Source organism: Micropterus dolomieu, linkage group LG10, assembly GCF_021292245.1.
Source record: "Micropterus dolomieu isolate WLL.071019.BEF.003 ecotype Adirondacks linkage group LG10, ASM2129224v1, whole genome shotgun sequence".
Lineage (NCBI taxonomy): Eukaryota > Metazoa > Chordata > Actinopteri > Centrarchiformes > Centrarchidae > Micropterus > Micropterus dolomieu.
In genome coordinates, this window is record NC_060159.1 from 15,124,537 (window position 1) to 15,143,387 (window position 18,851).

Consider the following 18,851-nt stretch of genomic DNA (forward strand, 5'->3'; position numbering starts at 1 on the left):
TGCATCATATTTTACAAAAATGAAAATGACCATTAATGCTAAATGTGAAAATTAATTCACACGATAATTAGTAGTGAAAAAGCGTAGCAAAGTGAAATGTAGTAGAGAAAGCAGCAAACAATGCAAATAAACAGTACAATACTTAAGTAAATGTACTTAGTTTAACTTTCCACCTCTGTGAACTACAAAATAAGTAGGCCAATAAAAGTTTGATTGGTAAAAGAGGACCTAATAATTGTAACAAGGATAAATATTTTGAGTTTTACACATTTCTCCATAACTTATGGGATGTCTCTAAACTTAAAGAAATGTGAGATTTTAAGACTTAAAAACAATGATAATCACAACTGTAGCATTTTCAGGCTTCTTCTCGTTCAGGCGCTAGATGGCCACCACCTGGTTGCGGCGTCACACAGGACCCTTAACTTACAACAACATGGCGGCCAGTAGTACAAAGTCGGTTTTGTTCGTTTGCTTGGGTAAGAGCCGTTTAAATTAAAAGCCTAAAAGCACAGATTGAGTGTGGCCGTGTAAAACAAACACCGCACACGACCAGTGTACTAACGTTACTGTGAAGCATTTTAGAGGTTTATTTAGGCGCTGTTATTTACCCAAGAGAGCTGAGTTAGCTGACGTGTTTCAGTTGAAGTGTTTCAGCTAACTAAGTCATCTGTTAAATGAATGAGTGCGATGCTGTGAACTCTGTCATATAACGTTAAACTTTTCACTAGAGCTACTTCACTTATGCATCAGTGTGTTCTGTAGAAACGCCGAGTATTGTTACTTTGACAGTAGCGACGAGTTTTGGTGACAGCTTCTCGGAAATGTGTCAGTTTATGACATCGGTGCTCTGTTATGAACTCTTGCTTATCATCAGCAAAGTGGTCTGTATTTGTTATTATGGACCCGCATTTGGACCATTTGGACACAGATAATGTATCTTTTGCACTGTGTTAATTGTATCATGCTATTTTGTTGTCAGATGTAGTGTTAGCTGGGTACTTGTTTTTTTTTTTAATTCCTGGTTTTTAAGTTTTTGTCGTGGCGTCTCTGGCTTTGAACAGGGAATATCTGCAGATCCCCCATCGCTGAAGCAGTCTTCAGGAAGATGGCAACTGATGCTGGGGTTGTTGATAAGGTAATGTTTATTATTAATTCATTATTACATTGTACGTTTATAACACAGGTCATTAATTGCATTGGCCCACTATTACATCTGATGATGGAATTGTTTTTTTTTTTTTATACTTACAAAGAGAGCTTTTCCTGAGGGAATGTCATTTAGCACAATTCTCAAGTTAGCAGAACAGAAACAGAAAGAAAGTATTAAGCACATAGAAGCACTCAAATGACCAAACCAGTTTAACTACATTAGTTACAAATACTATGCACTGTAGGGGAGACCGGTTATGGTTGTAACACTTTTTGCTTCAGCAACTACAACTACTTTTATACAAAGTACCCACATTTGTTTACTACAAATGGCACCAATTCAGTCCTCTAAAAGAAAATTGATGTCAAATACATGTTGTTCCTTTGTTACAACCTACCCCACTACTGGCATAGGTTGTAACAGTTAGACAAAAGAAGCAAAAATGGATGCCACACCATATGATATGCTTAAAAAACAGGTATAGTGAAATAAAATAACAATGTTTCTCTCTCTCTCTCTCTCTTTAACTAAACTACTGTCTGTGTGTGTGTGTCAGTGTGTTTAAATTCTTAATCAGAGTCACAGTCAGTGCTTGAAGTGGGCCGGTGCTCACCAGTACGCAGTATCAGCACTTCTACATTTTACTCTTTTGTGTACCAGGACTTTTTCTTGGGCACCAGCACTTTTCACAAGCTTCCGGTATTCTTTTCTGCCCTCTCCACTTATGGAGACTGAGCAGGGAAAAGATTGGGTGCTGATACACACGCCAACATGTGAATGGGGAGTACTGGCAACACTTCAAGCACAGGTCAAAGTGTTGACAAATGATTGCTGGTAACCCTGGAGTGCAGGCCTGGTGTAGACCCATAGACTCCATAGGACACTCTAAATTTTTAAATTCAAGAAAGTCCTTATAGGGGATTGTTGTGACTAGGGATGGGGACCGTTAATTTTTATTGATACCCTTATTGAGACTGCTTAACAATCCGATTCTTTATCGATACCACTATCGATACTTTACTATTTTTACTACTATTTTTTAGTGATGGTTATTTAGTAAGACCAGACCCAACGGGTATGAGTTAGGCCTGCACGTGAAATATTCAATGTGCGAGAACGTTATATATTGAGATGACATATCATTTGCAATAAATAAATATATATATATATATATATATATATATATATATATATATATATATATATATATATATATATATATATATATATATATTGAATTTAATATTTTAAATACAGCTAAATGTTGTTTCTAGAACAGCAACATTAATTTTCAGCAGCAAGGTAACTCAATAACTTTATGTGACATCACAAGTAGTGAGTGACGTTTAGAAAGAACAACATCAGTCTGTATCAGTCCCTCCTCCTCTCTCGCTGGCTGCAGGTAAGTTACCAGGTAGGAGGAGGAGCGTCTGGTGTGTCTCAGCCAGCAGCTGAGATTTTAAGACTACAGACCAGTCTGTGCTCCAGACAGACAGCTTTCTATTTAGCTTGTTTTTAACATTTGGCTAATGCCAAGCTAGCGTTAGCAGTGTTTGTATAAAACATACAGGATGAGATACTGAGGACAGAGATGATTAAATTAACCATTTCTACATGTTTAACGTTACATTACAGACAGGTGTATTGATAAAGTATTGTGTTTTTACTTGCGAAGGTTTTCTTGCACGTACTTACAGTAACGAGCGTAGCTGTCATCAACTAACGTTACAGTAGTTTGGAGCTAACTTAACCCTCACCGTATTCCACCGCGACGGCGCAGCCTCTCGCTCTGCTGCCGCTGTGTGAGTATGTGTGTGTATGTAGGAGCCGACAGAGAGGAAGCAGAGACCGCAGCCTGATGATTTTCTTATCCATTGCGTTTCAAATTAAATCAGATTTGATGCTCGAGACATAACGTTACATCATAGGACCCGCAAGTCACGATAGCAGTATCGATAAGCACGAACCTTTATTGATTTTCGGGTTTTGAGAAATTTTGGAACCGGGTCTCGATCCCCATCCCTAGTTGTGACACTTTTTATTGAAGTGTTACAACCCACCCCTGTCAGTCATTGTTTAGCTAGCTGTATTAGCATAGCGGTTTGAAATTAATTAAATAGGGAAAAATGCATCACACGTTGCCTAAGAAACGACAATTCAATCTAGTATAAGTCATACAATTGTATCTGCAATAGATACTAAACAAAATATAGTCCAGGTCAAAAAATTTACATTCTTACCTCAAAATAATTGTTTGTATATATTCTGAATGTACTTGTTACCGGCCTTGCCAACTACTATGCCTGATCGGGGAGGCAGTAGGTAAACACTGAAATGATCTCATGACTCCTTTCTTACCTCTAATTGCTGGAATTGGTTTTGTTACAACTCTCCCCATGTTACAACCATACCCGGTCTTCCCTACTATTACATCCACTGATTATTGTTATTAAGTGGGAAATGAATACCTATTGGTGGCAGGTTAAACAAACCCTATCCATAGTAATTGAGTTGATAATCACAGGATACATTTAAAGATTTTTAACACCTAGTTATTGATAGTATGGCAATATTCGTACACAAAGTACTGGTTTGTTATATAATGCTGCGGTTGAAATGGTAAATACAATACACTGATATAAGATGTCTAAACTGGAGTGAAATAAGTCATCCTTATCAGGCCCAACAATACATAACAATGAAACATTTGTCCTAAATTCCACCTGTTGAGTTTCACTTCTAATCCTGTAAAAGCTGTACCACCTACCACATGCCTGTACATGAGAGTATGAAGCATTCTTACCCTTTTATTGTTCCCCGTGCTCTGCTTTGCCTAGTGGAGGATAGACAGTGCCGCCACCTCCACCTATGAGCTAGGAAACCCTCCAGACTACCGCGGTCAAGCCTGTATGAAGAAACATGACGTGCCCATGAGGCATGTGGCCAGGCAGGTACGACCACCCACCTCTCCACCTAGTTAGCGCCCCCCTTTTTTTCTGTGTTGTTGCAGTGGATCATAGACAGTGGTGCCACATCCGACTGGAATATAGGCAGCTCACCGGATGCCCGCGGTCTGGCCTGCCTAAGGAGGCATGGCATTGAGACGAGTCACAGGGCCCGACAGGTACAACCAAATGTCCCGTGGCTCCTCTCACCCCATTGATATTTGTGTTTATTAGTATAATGTTGGTAAGATGGTGCCTTCTAGACACCCAGGTGTTGCTGTTGCTCTGTGACTCAATGTATGACCAGCTTACTGGAGCTTTTTCTAGTTCAACACAGGCTCAAAATTTTTTTTCTAATGCCTGGAATGCCGACAGATTTTAAAAACATGGGATGCCACAGACATAACAACAGAATTATTAATATATTTTAATTGTAAGAACACACACACCAGACAATTCAGCCAAGACTCATGACCACACATTTTCAGAGTGGCGGTTCTGGGGACTTCAGATCTCACAGCAACTCGCGTGATCAAACGTGACTTCAGAAATAAACGAACATGGAGGCAGACTAATTAGTGCTAGTTGCACTTGTGTGTGCCATGTTCTGCAGAGAAAAACAAAAAAAAAGGATGAAACTGTGGATGAACTCGTGACTGTGAAGAGGACATCTGCAAGGTTTATACATTTTATAGTGCAAGCAAATATACAACGTGTTGGTAACACTTCCTGGTTGGTTTACTCTCATTGGCTGTTGGGGCTTTTTTGTTCCATCGCTGTTCCATCACAGTACAGGAAATGATTCAAGTCTTCCTGATTTCGAATCGTACATACTAAAACATGTTTGATATTTGCGATACGGCCTCTGATCTAGTCGCTGACCTTGGTTTTATGTCTATACACTCTTCTCACTACATGATCATTTGGCCCGTTACTCTGTTTCAACCATGCCATAGATTGAGAACGCCACCGCAATTTTTGGGAGGGGCGAATTGGACCCAAAATCGGCCCAGTTATCTTCTAGTGTGGGACCAGAGTTTTACATGATTGCTCTGTCCACACAAGCTCTTCCTTTGCAAATGGTGGAATAGAAAATCTGTTTCAGTTTGTCAGTGCCAGATTTTTACAATGTAGCCCTGTGTTTCATTAATGATTAACTACTCCCTGCTTTAACACACCCGCATCATCACAAATTAAATGAAAACTGATTCAAACCCAGACTCTAGCTCTGGAAAAAATAACCCTGTAGAGGGACCAGGATTAGTTGTTAGTGTAATAAAATGAGTGTGCACACAATTTATTAACTTTTCTTCTTTACCTGCTAGAGAAAATTCTGTAAAATACCCTTACAGTGGGCACAGATATTTACTGGTGTTACACTAATACCTTGGTTCCCAACCCTTTTAGCCTATGACGCCTTTAAAACAAAGCTTTGTTGTGAGTAGATTGTCTGAGTGTGGTGGCCAGTTCAGTTCGCCCCTACAATCATATGCTTTATAAAATGTCTGTCGCTTTGCACACAGCTTACACAATATAACATTTATATAAGATAGGTCTTTATAATGGCACATATGGTGAAAGAGATGAACTTATATTTGATATTAAAATGATAAGAACTGTAGAAATGCCCCTTTGAACAGTTATTCTTCACTCTTCTCTCAGTTACAGTTTGCAGCAGGTTTAGCTTAAACCTCAATTACAGTGACCTCTTGTGACAGTTAGCTGAACTCCGCAGGACGCATCAGCTGGTTCAGATTCTGAGGACATAACAATAGGGTTTAAGAGATAATGTGACTCAGGAAAGACGAGACTGGCAAGCTACTTATTTGTTTTTTTATATGTTTTTTTTTTTGTTTGTTTTGTGTTGTTTGTGTTATATTTCTGCAGTAAGTTTAGTCCTGTCTAAGTTCCTTTTGTTTTTTTTGCCTCTACTTTATGTGCTACTTGAGCTGTTTAAAATGTGCTTTTATTTCTAAGTGGCTATCTACTTTTTAGATTTATTGAACAATTTTAGGGACCTTTTTTCCCCAAATACATCAAGTAATGATGTTAATGAATAAGTTTTAAATTCAAGATGGCAGTTTTTACCATTGTACAGGTTTTCTGATATGGATTTTGAGACTATAGTCTTATTATCTTGGAAATATATTTTGTGTGTGTTTGGTTGTGAATCTGTTCACTAGGCCTGTGTCTATACTGCTGTGTATCATGATGGTGCCCTGTGTTGTGTATGAAATATCGATAGAGCCAATGTTTGTATCACCTCGCAGCATGTGTTTCAAATCTTGAAACAGGCCTGAAATTACACCAAGATGTTTGTCCATCTAGGGCCTTCAGGCTTTGCGCTGTGCTGACTTATCCTCAGCGTAACTCCTACTCCCCTATGCCCTAAAAACACTTTCTTTATGTTTCCCTGAGAGAACTTCACCCTGCGCTTGAGTTCTGCTGTCTTGTTGGTTTGTCTGTCTGCAAATCGTTCAGTCAGACACTCATCTAATCTCCTCAAAGTAGGGACGTGGAGGCTCAGTCATTGGCTTAAACCCAGCCAAATCCACACAATGGGCTTTGACAAGCTTTTGCTCTTTCCTCTTTTCCTTTATCACCCTTTTCATTTCTATCACTTACTTTTGCTCCCACCCTTTATTTTTTCTTCCCCTTACCCCCAATTTCGTTACTCAGTGAACTTTGCTGACCTTCTGTCGCTGCCAGTTTCCAAGTAGACTGGCCAAAAGGGAGATGGTTTGGAGACAACGGTATCCCCACATAAACAAATGTGTTTGTTTAATTAAGCAAACATGCTCTGCAGTGAGCCATAAAAACCCATGTGAAGTGTTTAATGCCTCATGAGAACTTGCGAACCAGTCATTAGATTTAAGAGAGCATAAATTTTTATTTCATACTCATCAATATGTTATCAGTAAGTCAACATTTAGATAAAATAAGTGTTGGCAATGTTTTAAACTATGATACAATCCAGACACAGCCTAAGGTTGCTCTGTGCAGGCTGTCATTTAAATGGTTATTGTATGTAATAGATTTTTTAAATTTAGCATTTTTAACTTTTAACTTAACACTTCTGTATATTATTGTTGTTGTTACATGCAGTAGTATGTAATATTATATTTAAAAAATCTAAAAAAGGAAATATATGAAATCTAAATATGCTATAACACTTTACTTTCTAAGCAGAATAAAAACATTTAATAAATTGTTTATAACAAACTATGTATTTAAATGTATTTGTCAACAATTATAACTCCTCCTATGAAGACACATTTAATATTATTTTAACTGCTTTGGCTACAGTCATTCATTATCTATTTACACACCAGCCTCCACCTGTGAATGCTCACAGGGCCTGCAACCTATGGTCAATTCAGAAGTCAGTCACTATATTTTTCAGAATATGCTAATTCAATTAACATTTATATCTCCACAAGTCTTTCTTCAAACTGTACTAAAATCAACACAGACATTCTCTATATGGCCCATATCGAGAGTTGCAAAGGGTTTTCAGATCGGTCAAACGGTGAGTCTGCAGTGATCTTCCGTATCTTGCTATAACTCCTACAGTATGCACAACATTTTATTTTTGGCTAAGTTATGGTTCAAATGCCACCAAAATAATTGACAAAACACTCAAAACCAATAGAATGATGTGTGAATTTTTTTTTTTTTTTTTGCCTCACCAACGTCTTGACAGTAAGCGTTTTGAAGTTTTAACTGACAAAACCATCCAGGTCTGGCACATGTGATGTCCTTACTAACTACTAACTGAGCAGGTGTGTGGAAACAGCTTCTCACCAGTAGCTCAGTCAGGAAGTCACCTACTCTGCAGATCTGACGTTCCAGGATTCAGAGCCCCAAGTGAGAGAGTCAGACTTGCTGACTGTGGGGTTGTTCAGATCCTAGTGAGTCTAAGGTCTCTTTTATTTGGATCTTTTGACACTTTCTTATTTTTCTTTGCTAAAAAGTGTTTGTGCAGCTTAAACTTTAAACCTTGGAAACACAAAATGTCGCAGGTGGGTTGAACATTTCACCCAGTAGTCCGGTACATATAGGCAAGGCAAGTTTATTTGTATAGCACATTTCAACAACAAGGTAATTCAAAGTGCTTTCCCTAAAACATAAAAGCAACAGGGAAATATAAAAAAGTTTAAAAGCAACATAGGGAAATTGAAAAAATACACATTAAAAAAATAATAACAGTTACAGTGCATATGAAAATAAAAACAGGCTGAGGAGTTGAGCAAATAATTGAGTTACAATTATTTTGAAAAGAGAATAAACAGAGAAGTACACTTAATCTACTCTCTCTAGCTGGTCTGTACTCGGGTCCATAGCAATCTTTGGGTCCACTGAAACTCCAAAAACCCTCGGACACTACAGAGAAACCAGGACATGTCTGTCCGCAGGCCGCTTTGATCCAGTTATACTCTGGACCCACCTGCGCGTTTACAGGTGGACAGAGGTTCCTGCAAATCACTCAGTTGCGAGATTTAAGACCACTTCCTTCACTCTGTTCAATCTCTCTCTCATTATCTTTTCACTCAGTTACCTACTCATTTCTCACCGTGTAAATATTTAATTAAAAGCAATGGTAAAAAGCTAAAAACAAAGAAAAAGAAAACAGGACAGTAAAAGTTACAGTGCAGTGTAAGTTATCAATCTACTAGTTAAAGGCAGTGGTAAAAAGAAAAATCTTAAATATTTAATTAAAAGCAGTGGTAAAAAGAAAAGTTTTCAGTCTTAATTTAAAAGAACTGACAGTTTCAGCAGACCTGCAGTTATCTGGGAGTTTGTTCCAGATATACGGAGCATAATAACTGAACGCTGCTTCTCCTTGTTTAGATTTGACTCTGGGGACAGAAAGCAAACCTGCCCCAGACGACCTGAGAGGTCTGGATGGTTCGTAACGAAGCAGAAGATCAGAAATGTATTTTGGCCCTAAACCATTTAGTGCTTTATAAACTAACAGCAGGATTTTGAAATCAATTCTTTGACATACAGGAAGCCAATGTAAAGACCTCAGAACTGGAGTGATGTGATCCACCTTTTTGGTCTTAGTGAGGACTCGAGCAGCAGCATTCTGAATCAGCTGCAGCTGGCTGATGGATTTCTTAGGGAGCCCTGCAAGGACACTGTTACAGTAGTCGAGTCGACTGAAGATAAATGCATGGATAAGCTTTTCCAGGTCCTGCTGAGACATAAGTCCTTTAATCCTTGATATATTCTTCAAGTGATAGTATGTCCATGACTACACCAAGATTTCTGGCTTGATTTGTGGTTCTTAACGTTACAGATTGAAGTCGAGCACTGACTTTCAATCGTTCCTCCCTGGCTCCAAAAACAATAACTTTAACAGTTTTATATTTGTTCAATTGAAGAAAATTCTGGCACATCCAGCCGTTGACCTGCTCAATACAGTTACTCAGCACCCGTATGGGATCATAGTCCCCTGGTGAATTGGTTATGTAAATTTGTGTGTCATCTGCATAATTATGGTAACATATTTTGTTGTTTTTCATAATCTGAGCCAGTGGAAGCATGTAAATTTTAAACAAAAGAGGTCCCAAAATGGACCCTTGGGGAACTCCACATGTCATTTTTGTCAGCTCAGATGTGTGATTACCTATAGACACAAAGTAGTCCCTGTCCTTTAAGTAGGATTCAAACCATTTTAGTACTGTGCCAGAAAGTCCAACCCAGTTTTCAAGTCTGTCTAGTAATATGTTGTGGTCGACCGTGTAGCACTGAGATCCAATAATACTATGACACTCTCTGATCTCAAGGCGATGCTGTAAAGATCAAGTTTGTGTTCCTGCAATTATCTTAAAGTCTGAATTCTTTCATCTCTTTAATCTCTTAAGTAGTCTGCATCTGTTCTTCTCTTGTGAAAATGTCAAATATTGCGTTTTTCACGACTTGCTTGATTCCCGATCATTGCTGCTTGTGGCTGTATTTATTTTTGTTATTTAAACCTGTGCTTTTCCTACTGTGATTTGTCAGAATGTCTTCAACAAAAAAAGGGCTACCATTGATAAATTTCCCACAATTTTGCGATATCTCTTCATATCTTCTCAGGGCTTTATCTTATCTTTCAAACTTGCTGAACTTGAATTATGCCATGTGGCGCACCCTGCTTATTCCTCATTTATATTAACACCCTCCCAGCTCACTCTCAGGCACATATTTCAGAAATCAAACCGAGGTTTCTGTCAGCCACTGTTTCAGTTAGAGTGTGAGAGCGCAAGGTAGCAGCAGAGAGATCAACAGCTTCTGTGATTATTACTGCGACAGATGACCAACCTGTGTGAAAGTAAAGTGTGAGAGATTTTTTTTTAAAAAAGTCATCCGACCACCATGGCTACAACCAGACTAGGAATAAAAACATGGATTCAAAACAGTCATAATAATTGTCTGTTTACTGCTGTGGTGTTACATGAATGACCACAGCTGTCTCTGTGATTGAATGTGTCCCTCAACATCTGGATCATTGCAGGCATTTTATTCGTGTCTTGTTCTTGTTCTTCTTGGCATCCATATAAATCGTCTCTCAGAACCCTTCAAAACTATTCAGGGGGCTGCCTGTTTTTTATTTCATCTCGTTCCATTAAATCATCCCGAAGCACAGTGAGCACTTTGCACAACACCCCTCCGCATGCTTACAGATGTGCAGCTTTCATAACCCAGTTTTCAGCATGTCCAGAATCAAGTTGTTATCCTCAAGATCGAAGCCCTTGTTGATTTGGCCACACTGGTGATTACCGTGGTAATGGCAAGTGCAGTTTAAAACTACATCAAAAACTCTGCGAGCTGCTATTTTGTCCGTATATATAACATCATCAAAAAGTTCTGGTATATCTGTTTATAGTTCAGCCAAACATACTCAAGTTCTTTTAACAAAGAAGTCAATGAACAATAATGTGATTTCATGCTGCACAAGTCGAGAGTAGATTTCCACATAACAGCGGGGCACCGTAAAGTTGGTTGGTTAACTCCTCGTCTTACAGCTCGCTTTGGCTCCATAGTGTTTATTACTCCCTTGCAAAATCTGAAAACGATATGCTGACAAAAACTGCTGAAAATTTCTGTTTTGTATAAGCAACTTCGATGAACAGTCGCTGTTAGAGCTAACCTGGGTGACAAGTACATTATGTTCATGTTTGCGTCGTATGCACTGTTTGCTGTGAATCCCTTGTGCATGTGAAGGCAATAGGAGTCCAGCGCAGGAGTGGCGGACTCCGCCACTAACATTGAAAACTTAAAAAACCGAATGTAATTCCTGAAAAAATGCTGACCATTAATAGTATCAAAAACATTGTTTGATTTCATGAAAATCTTAACATTTATAACATTAAATGTGTATTTCCATGACTAGGCTGTCTTTATTGTTGTATTGGAAATGTTTGATTTTCACTGCATATGATTGAAGAACCGGAGAGAGGCTCTGCAGGCCGTACTGTGTTTCCACACCGAGCCAAAAGTAATATTTGTTTTGTCCTGCATTTCTTCCCGACTTCCAGGTGACCAAGGATGATTTCATGAGCTTTGAGTACATTCTCTGCATGGATGAGAGCAATTTGAGGTACAGTTATTTCAGCTCACAGCATCAGTGTTTATTATTTCTCCAAATGTGGATTGCAGTTGGGCACACAGTTGTTGAAAATACTGGTGTCATGTGTTAAGTGTCCCGTCACACATATCAATGAGGGCCTGGGAGAAAAAGAAAAAAACATTTGCCTTGAATGGGGTCAAACTAGGTTGTCCTGCTAACTGTCTCGATAGTGATCTGTGCTACTTGTTCACATGCACATGAAAATGGAGGTAACATTGAGCTTTAACTAACGTGTAGGTGAATGCCTCCCCTTAATGAGCAATATCCTTTCTTAAGCTCTTTCCAGAGGTCAGTGGGAGGGATATTTTCTGATACTTTGAACGTTTAGGGATCATTTTGAGATCACATGCCTATGGCAGATCTGATCTGTAAGCAGCTTACTGAGTTCTTTGGATGCCTTGTCTTTGCTCTTTGAGCAGTTTTTCCTCCCCTTCCCTTTCTCTCCCACATTATTTTTTTCTCCACAAATGTTAAGCTGACGAGACTGAGAAAATGAGACCCTGTCCTAGACAAAATGTACTCAGTCCATGTGTAGTTTTCTTTTAACAGAACCCATCTCATTGTTGTCAGCTTGAAAGTGTTTATACCTCCTGTTTCAGTTTGATGTACAACAGGTTGAGATGTTATTTTAATTTTCTGTATGTTGCCTGAATCAAGCTTATAACATCGTCTGTTAGTGATTTTGGAAGAAGGTAATCACATTCTGTACATTATTGGAAGGATTTTTAACATGACAGTTCTGCACATAGGAAAACATAGACGTCTCACCTCATATCTACATGGCAGACAAAACAATACTACAATCTAAATATTGTCCAGAGGTCACAAGTTAAAACCTTCAAGCGTTTTCTTATTCTGCTCTCCTGGAGTTACATATTTTCTCTTGTGTTTGCAGTGACTTGAACAGAAAAGCAAAGTTGGTGAAAAACGCCAAGGCACAGATTGAGCTTCTTGGTTCATATGACCCTCAGAAGCAGCTGATCATCAAAGATCCGTATTATGTAAGTATTCAAATATATTCACTTTTAAATATTGAATATTACTGGTCACAAAACACAATGTTAAAGATCTTTTATGTTATACTGAGGAGTGAACAAATATTTAATTTCATTATGAAACAGGGACAAATTAAACAATGTTGTTTAAATATTGGAATAACAGCACTCATATTTTAACCATCTGCACTTGAGAAAACTAAAACTTCTGATCTTGTGTATTTTCCAAGGCATATAGCATTAAATATTCATTAATAAATAAACAACATTCAACTTTAAAGTTTTGGGGGAAAAAAACAACTTCCTTTGATATTATTACTTAGCAAAACTTATTGTGTTTCGACTGTGTGGATGACCCCACAACTGCCATCACATTATGATTCAAATGTTGCTAAATTCTGATTGGTGCACAGAAGTACATGACATCACTTTTCTAACCCATCCTCTTCAAATTAAGAACTCAGACAAAACAAGTAATACAGAAAATCTGTCATGTAAATAAAAAAAAACTTTTTGGAAAATTGGTAGAATTGGTGGAAAAGTTTTTCAGGTACGGTTCCACTGCTCAAAGTAAGAAGCTGGTTGAGGAAATAAGTTTTACGGGCCTTTTAAAACTAAACTTAAAACTGTTTCATGGTGAATGTAAACTGTCAATTTTGTTTGGAAAGAACACAGAAAAATGTCATTTTCTCTTCTTCAAATGGCTATGCACATGTTCAGAGTACTATATATCATAAGAAAAGGGTTTTATAGACGTGAAAAAATGCTGGAAATGTTGCGCAGTGGAGACCACAGTTTTGGACACAGCATATATATCTTCTGGTGCACGTGTTAGTTGTGGAGAGAATTTACTCTCCACGTGAAGAGATGGGATATAGGCATGTGTTTCATGAAATAAACAGCCCTGCAACAGTAAAACGGCAGCAGTTCCTTGCTCACTTATTTTGAATAAATGTCTAGATTGTAACTGTAAAAAATGTGCTATTTAAGCGTTCCAGCCCTTTACACACCACAATAAATTACTTTTACAAAACGTACAGTGATGCCAAATTTATCAAATAACAGTAACCTTCACTGTTTTCAGTTTGCTTAATCACACTCCATGGCTCAGTCATCTGTTTTGTTCCTTTTACGTGCTTGTCTTCTCTGAAAAGTCCTGCCAAATTATTTGGACATGGTTCATTGGATGACTTTTATCTTCTTGAAGGTTATGAATGAGAAAGGCAAGAACGGGAAAAGTGGAAGTGAATAAAGGTTGAGAGATGTTGGAGAGTTTGATCAGTGATGATAAGTTGTCAATTTACATGAATTTACATTTACATCAATTTACATTTAGGACTTTGGGATCCTTGGGACACTCACACTTTTCATATTTTCAAAATAAAACAGTCATCACTTTATTAGAGATGTGGCCGGAAGAAGAGGTTGTGGTTGACCACGATTGATGTAGTCAAGTATAGTAGTTTGTCTCAGATTTTGGCTATGAACATCACTTTTCTTTGTTTGGCTATCCACAAGTGTCTTGTAGCTCTTTTTTGCCAAAAGGAGGCGTGAATGAATACTCTTCGGTCAGTGTGGTTTGGACAGTATTGGATTGTGGTCCCTCGCCAGGAACCACATAGCATGACAACAAAGTGAGCAAAGAGGTGAAGGACAGTCATTGTAAATGTGTCTGGATAAATGTACGTACGTTTTCTACTCCATTTACTGTGATTATAACAACAAACTCACAGCATGGCTGAATCACCAAAGCGCCTTTCTTTATTCTTGGCATTTTTACTGTTATTACTAGACATAATTGAGAGCTTACATTCATAATTTGCTGTTAAACAAGTTTAGCTTGAAATCCCCAGAAGACCTACATTTTTAATAGAATTCAATTACTTATCATGGCATGCATGCATTAATAGAAACACCAGATGTGTGCGTGTGTGTTTTTAGCCATGCTAGCGGTATCATTGACTTTTCACCTAGCGCCACCATCAGGTCAACATTTCAGTTTGTCCAATACTTTGAAAAACTAATGACATTGCCCTCAGCCTCAATTGTACTTTGTGTTGGTAACAGGCTAAACTAAGATGGTGAACAAGGTAAACATTAAACCTGCTTATCAGCATGTTAGCATTGCCATTTTGAGCATGCTGATGTTAGCATATATCTTGAAGCACTGCTGTGCTAAATTACAACCTCTAAGAGCTCTCTGCATGGCTGTAGCTGGTTTTGTTAAAGAGTCTTACAGCTATTCTAGTACTACATGTCTGACAAAGTTGTGTTTAGAACTGAAACAATTAAACAAAGAATGTTGTAGTCGATCAACAGAAAATTATTTGAATACTTTTTTCATAATTGATTCATGGAGGTGTTTTTTGTGAGGGTGTGAATTTTTTGTTGTCTTAAATAATAGTAATCTGCATATTGAAAAAAAAAATCTATAAAAAATCTTGAAATTCATGTGATTAAAACTTTAAAAGGCAACTTTTTTTTATTTTAATTAAAAGGCCTGTCATCTTGGTGGTTATTGATCTGCAACTGCTGTTTTTTCAGTGTTCGTCTCGTTTGTCCAGTGCCTCAGTTCACATTTGTGTTCATTTGTTCGAGTAATCACAAAAAGTTTTGTTAGCTTTACCATAAAAAATGCATCAAGATTTAAGCATTTAAGTCCAACCACTTTGAACCGTCAAAACAAAACATGAAGAAAAAAAAAATGCTTTTGGCAATATATTTCTCCCTAAGGAAATGCTGTGTTGCCAAATTTGAGTGTGGGTTCAAGCTCACATTAAGTGTACAGTTGAAGCCAGTTGGAGGTCTGGGATCTTTTATCATATTTTTTCAAACCACATCACGGAATGGGCCCTACATATCTACAGCTGTAATAAGTATCAGATTATTTGAATTCTTTGCCACCAATTTTTAAATAAAAGATGTATGTAAAGATTATTTGATTTCTCATTTCTTTTGTCTTTTATCTTATAGGGGAGTGACGAGGACTTTGAGAAGGTGTACGAACAGTGTGTACGTTGCTGCAAAGCATTTCTGGAGGTGAACTCCTAACAACGTCCCACCTTATATGATCTTTGTTGAATTTGTTGGATGAAAAATCAACCAAATATGCTTTGGCTCTGTAACACAAGCACACCTCATCAATATAACTGTCTTGCACGTGTCATTGAAAGAACCAGAACACTTTGTTTCAGTGTTGTAAATGTTATACAGACCACAAATTGTGTGCATTTATAAGGATGCTGTGTGGACATGTTTGGAGACTGTAACTTCAGGTGATTAATAAAATGGATAAATGAGAATGACTATTGGAAATTTGATTTTACACACAAATCATTCATCTTACAATTTGAATATGCTAAGGAATTTATATGAATGAAATTATCCAGCAGATGATGATGCATGTATTTGGATTTGTTTGGTACTCAACTCTTTTTATCTGACCTATTATCACAAGAAATTCTTACAAATATTATATAGCAAATATATCTGATACTTAAAAACCCAAAAATATGAAAGGAAGATAATTTCTTTTGAATGTTATTCCGTTTTGTACGTGTAAATTATTCTGCCGTGCACCAGTCACCACTTAATACTTAATGGTGGTAATCCCATAAGGGAGGACTCGTCCGTGCCAATAGATGTTACCACTCAGCGTGATTAATTTCCACACAGTAGAGTTAACATTGAAAAGGGGACTGTAAATCATTAAACAAGGGTGGAACCAAATGTTAGATAAATCAGCTGGTGACTGGATTGGTGACAATTGCTGAAGAATTTTGGTTTTTGTTTTAGTTTCCTTGTATGTGTATCTGTGAAAGTAGTAGGGGGGTAACTGCAAAGGAATTTGCATGTGAAGCACAGCTTAATTGAGGAAGGTTTCAAAAATGGGAGATTTTCTGGACGCAAGTTAGAAAATGTTTCTTTTGGACACAACATTTTCCAATCTGTGCTTTTGTTTAGTCCCAAAATAAAACGCATCAGGCAAAGTAGTTCCCTAATACCAGGTATGAAATCCACAGCCTATACAAATTTACTCTGGCACAAGCAAATGATGGCTACAAAGTTCAGAATACTTTGACATTTAGGGAAATACACTTATTAGCTTTCATGCCGAGAGCTAGATGAGAAGATTGATACAACTCACTTTAAACTCCTTAAACACAAGATCACAAGACTACAATTTTTTTTTAAATAATTTCTTGGCCAGAACCAGTAACTTTCTAGAAACTCCTCTGATTGCTAAGAAACAGTCTGACACATAGTTCATAAAACTATTTTTTATCTGCATTAAACAAAAAAAGATGTAAAATGTTATTTACTGAGCTTTAGAGGTGCTGGTAGGCCAACTTTGTTACTTATGCATAGAACCAGGTGCTAGGTGTTTCCCCTTGTTTCCAGTCTTTGTGCTAAGCTAAGCTAACCGGCTGCTTGCTTTAGCTTCTTATTTAGTGTACAGATATCTGAGAGCGGTGCCTCTCTGCAAGAAGAGAGTACAATAAAGGCGAATAGGATTTTTATTTGTTGCGCTCACAGTTTTAAAGAATTTAAGACCTTCAACAGGAACATCTCTTTCCAGAAAAAAGGTTTTTTTTTGACAACATTGTTTGTAGGAACTGTTTTTTGATACCAAGTATGTATGAAGTAATTAAGACATTGTTTCTGGAAAGAGACAAAGGTTTGTGTGGCATTTTAGCCATTTTTTATGGTATAGCAGTGGAGAAAGGCAGGAAAAACAGGGAAGGTTTAATAACATTCAACAAAGGACCCCAGCCAGAGTCAAACTGGGAATGTTACTGTTACATGGTAGGCATCCTAAACCAGTCAACCACCGGGATGCCCCTAAATGTGCATTTCTAATGCTGTGAGCGCTGCAAATGAAATTCCATTCCTCTATTGTTTCGGTGCGGCAGTAGAAATGTCACAAACACATATCGTAAAATTCAAATAAAACTAAAAACAATTTCACTGGAGTAAAGTGAGAAAATAAGTTATTTGGTGAAAGGAACTTTTATGAGTTATTTTTATGACTCACATTCTGGTAAATGTTTGCATAAAAATGATTTTTTCACAACATCTATTTAAAACATACAAAAAAAACACACTGCACTTTCTCTTATATGACAAACACTTATAACAGGAGTGGGAAGTTCACAAAATCTGTAGTCCCAGAACTTGGTCCAGTCGTGCTCATTCAGGGAGCATTCCCCATTTCAAGATGGGAATTTTAGAGAAAATGCAGGACACAACAAAGACCATTCATATTTGTACCAATCTTATAATTTATTTAAATATATTTTGATTTTTTTGTATATACATATATGTGTATTTTTGTATTTAACAACCATTTGGTAAATGCCAGTCACTTTAATTTAGGTTAGGTAGCTGGAATCCTCTTATGCATTGCTTTACAGCATGTACATATTTGTCTTGTTTTATGTGGTCACGGTGTAAAGTATGTACAGTGGAAACTTGTGACAATTTAAATTTATAAATATAGACTGTACCACACTCTACCAAAATCCACCGGAGGGCTGTAACTAACAACCCCACCTTCTTTTTTTTAGCATGTCTCACAAAGACACGGAGAAATGTTCATGCAATTAATAATTTAACCACAGTCCTTTCTCAGTGGGTGAAACTACGCCGCGACTGCCAGCCAGGGGTCTGTGAGAACTTTGTGTCTGCATAATCAGTAGTGCAGTAGAATGGATGGGGCTCAACCCAAAACACTCATACAGAGCAAACCAATCGCAGAAGGCATGCTTAAAAATAGTACATTTGGATTTTGCTCCTCTCTTAAAGAAATGAACAAAATAAAAATATGCGTATCCCTTTCTTTTTTTGGTTTGTTTTAGCAATATCTTTTTGGATGCCAGCTGGAAAAAAAGGCCCCATGTTTGTTTCTCTCAGCTACTTCTCCGCTCTTCACCACTTTTTGTTGGTCTGGTTTTGTTGCTCCCTCGTGGTGACAGCCAGCCATCGAGGCCCAGCGGTGGGTGGCAGTAATCCACGCGCTAGCAGAACAGACCTCACTGAAGGGCAGTGCAGTGCCTAATATCAGTCGGGGATGGTCAGAGTATTTTAGGCTTCCCTTTTACTGTCCAAGGCACTTCTTTCCCAACTTCTTTTTTTTTTTT

General features: G+C 37.7%; 1 protein-coding gene across 2 annotated transcripts; it reads left to right on the forward strand.

Moving 5' to 3' along the window:
• Window positions 1–369: 369 nt before the first annotated feature.
• Window positions 370–16,013, forward strand: acp1 (acid phosphatase 1). 2 transcript variants are annotated; one of them, XM_046060334.1, is made up of 6 exons: window positions 370–479; window positions 1,065–1,138; window positions 3,991–4,104; window positions 11,625–11,686; window positions 12,612–12,717; window positions 15,685–16,013. In XM_046060334.1, the coding sequence occupies exons 1-6, from the start codon at window positions 386–388 to the stop codon at window positions 15,760–15,762; spliced, it is 528 nt and encodes a 175-aa protein (XP_045916290.1). In that variant the 5' UTR covers window positions 370–385; the 3' UTR covers window positions 15,763–16,013. The 2 variants fall into 2 exon arrangements, with proteins under 2 accessions (XP_045916290.1, XP_045916291.1); XM_046060335.1 differs by lacking the exon at window positions 3,991–4,104 and adding an exon at window positions 4,164–4,277.
• The last annotated feature ends 2,838 nt before the right edge of the window (window positions 16,014–18,851 follow it).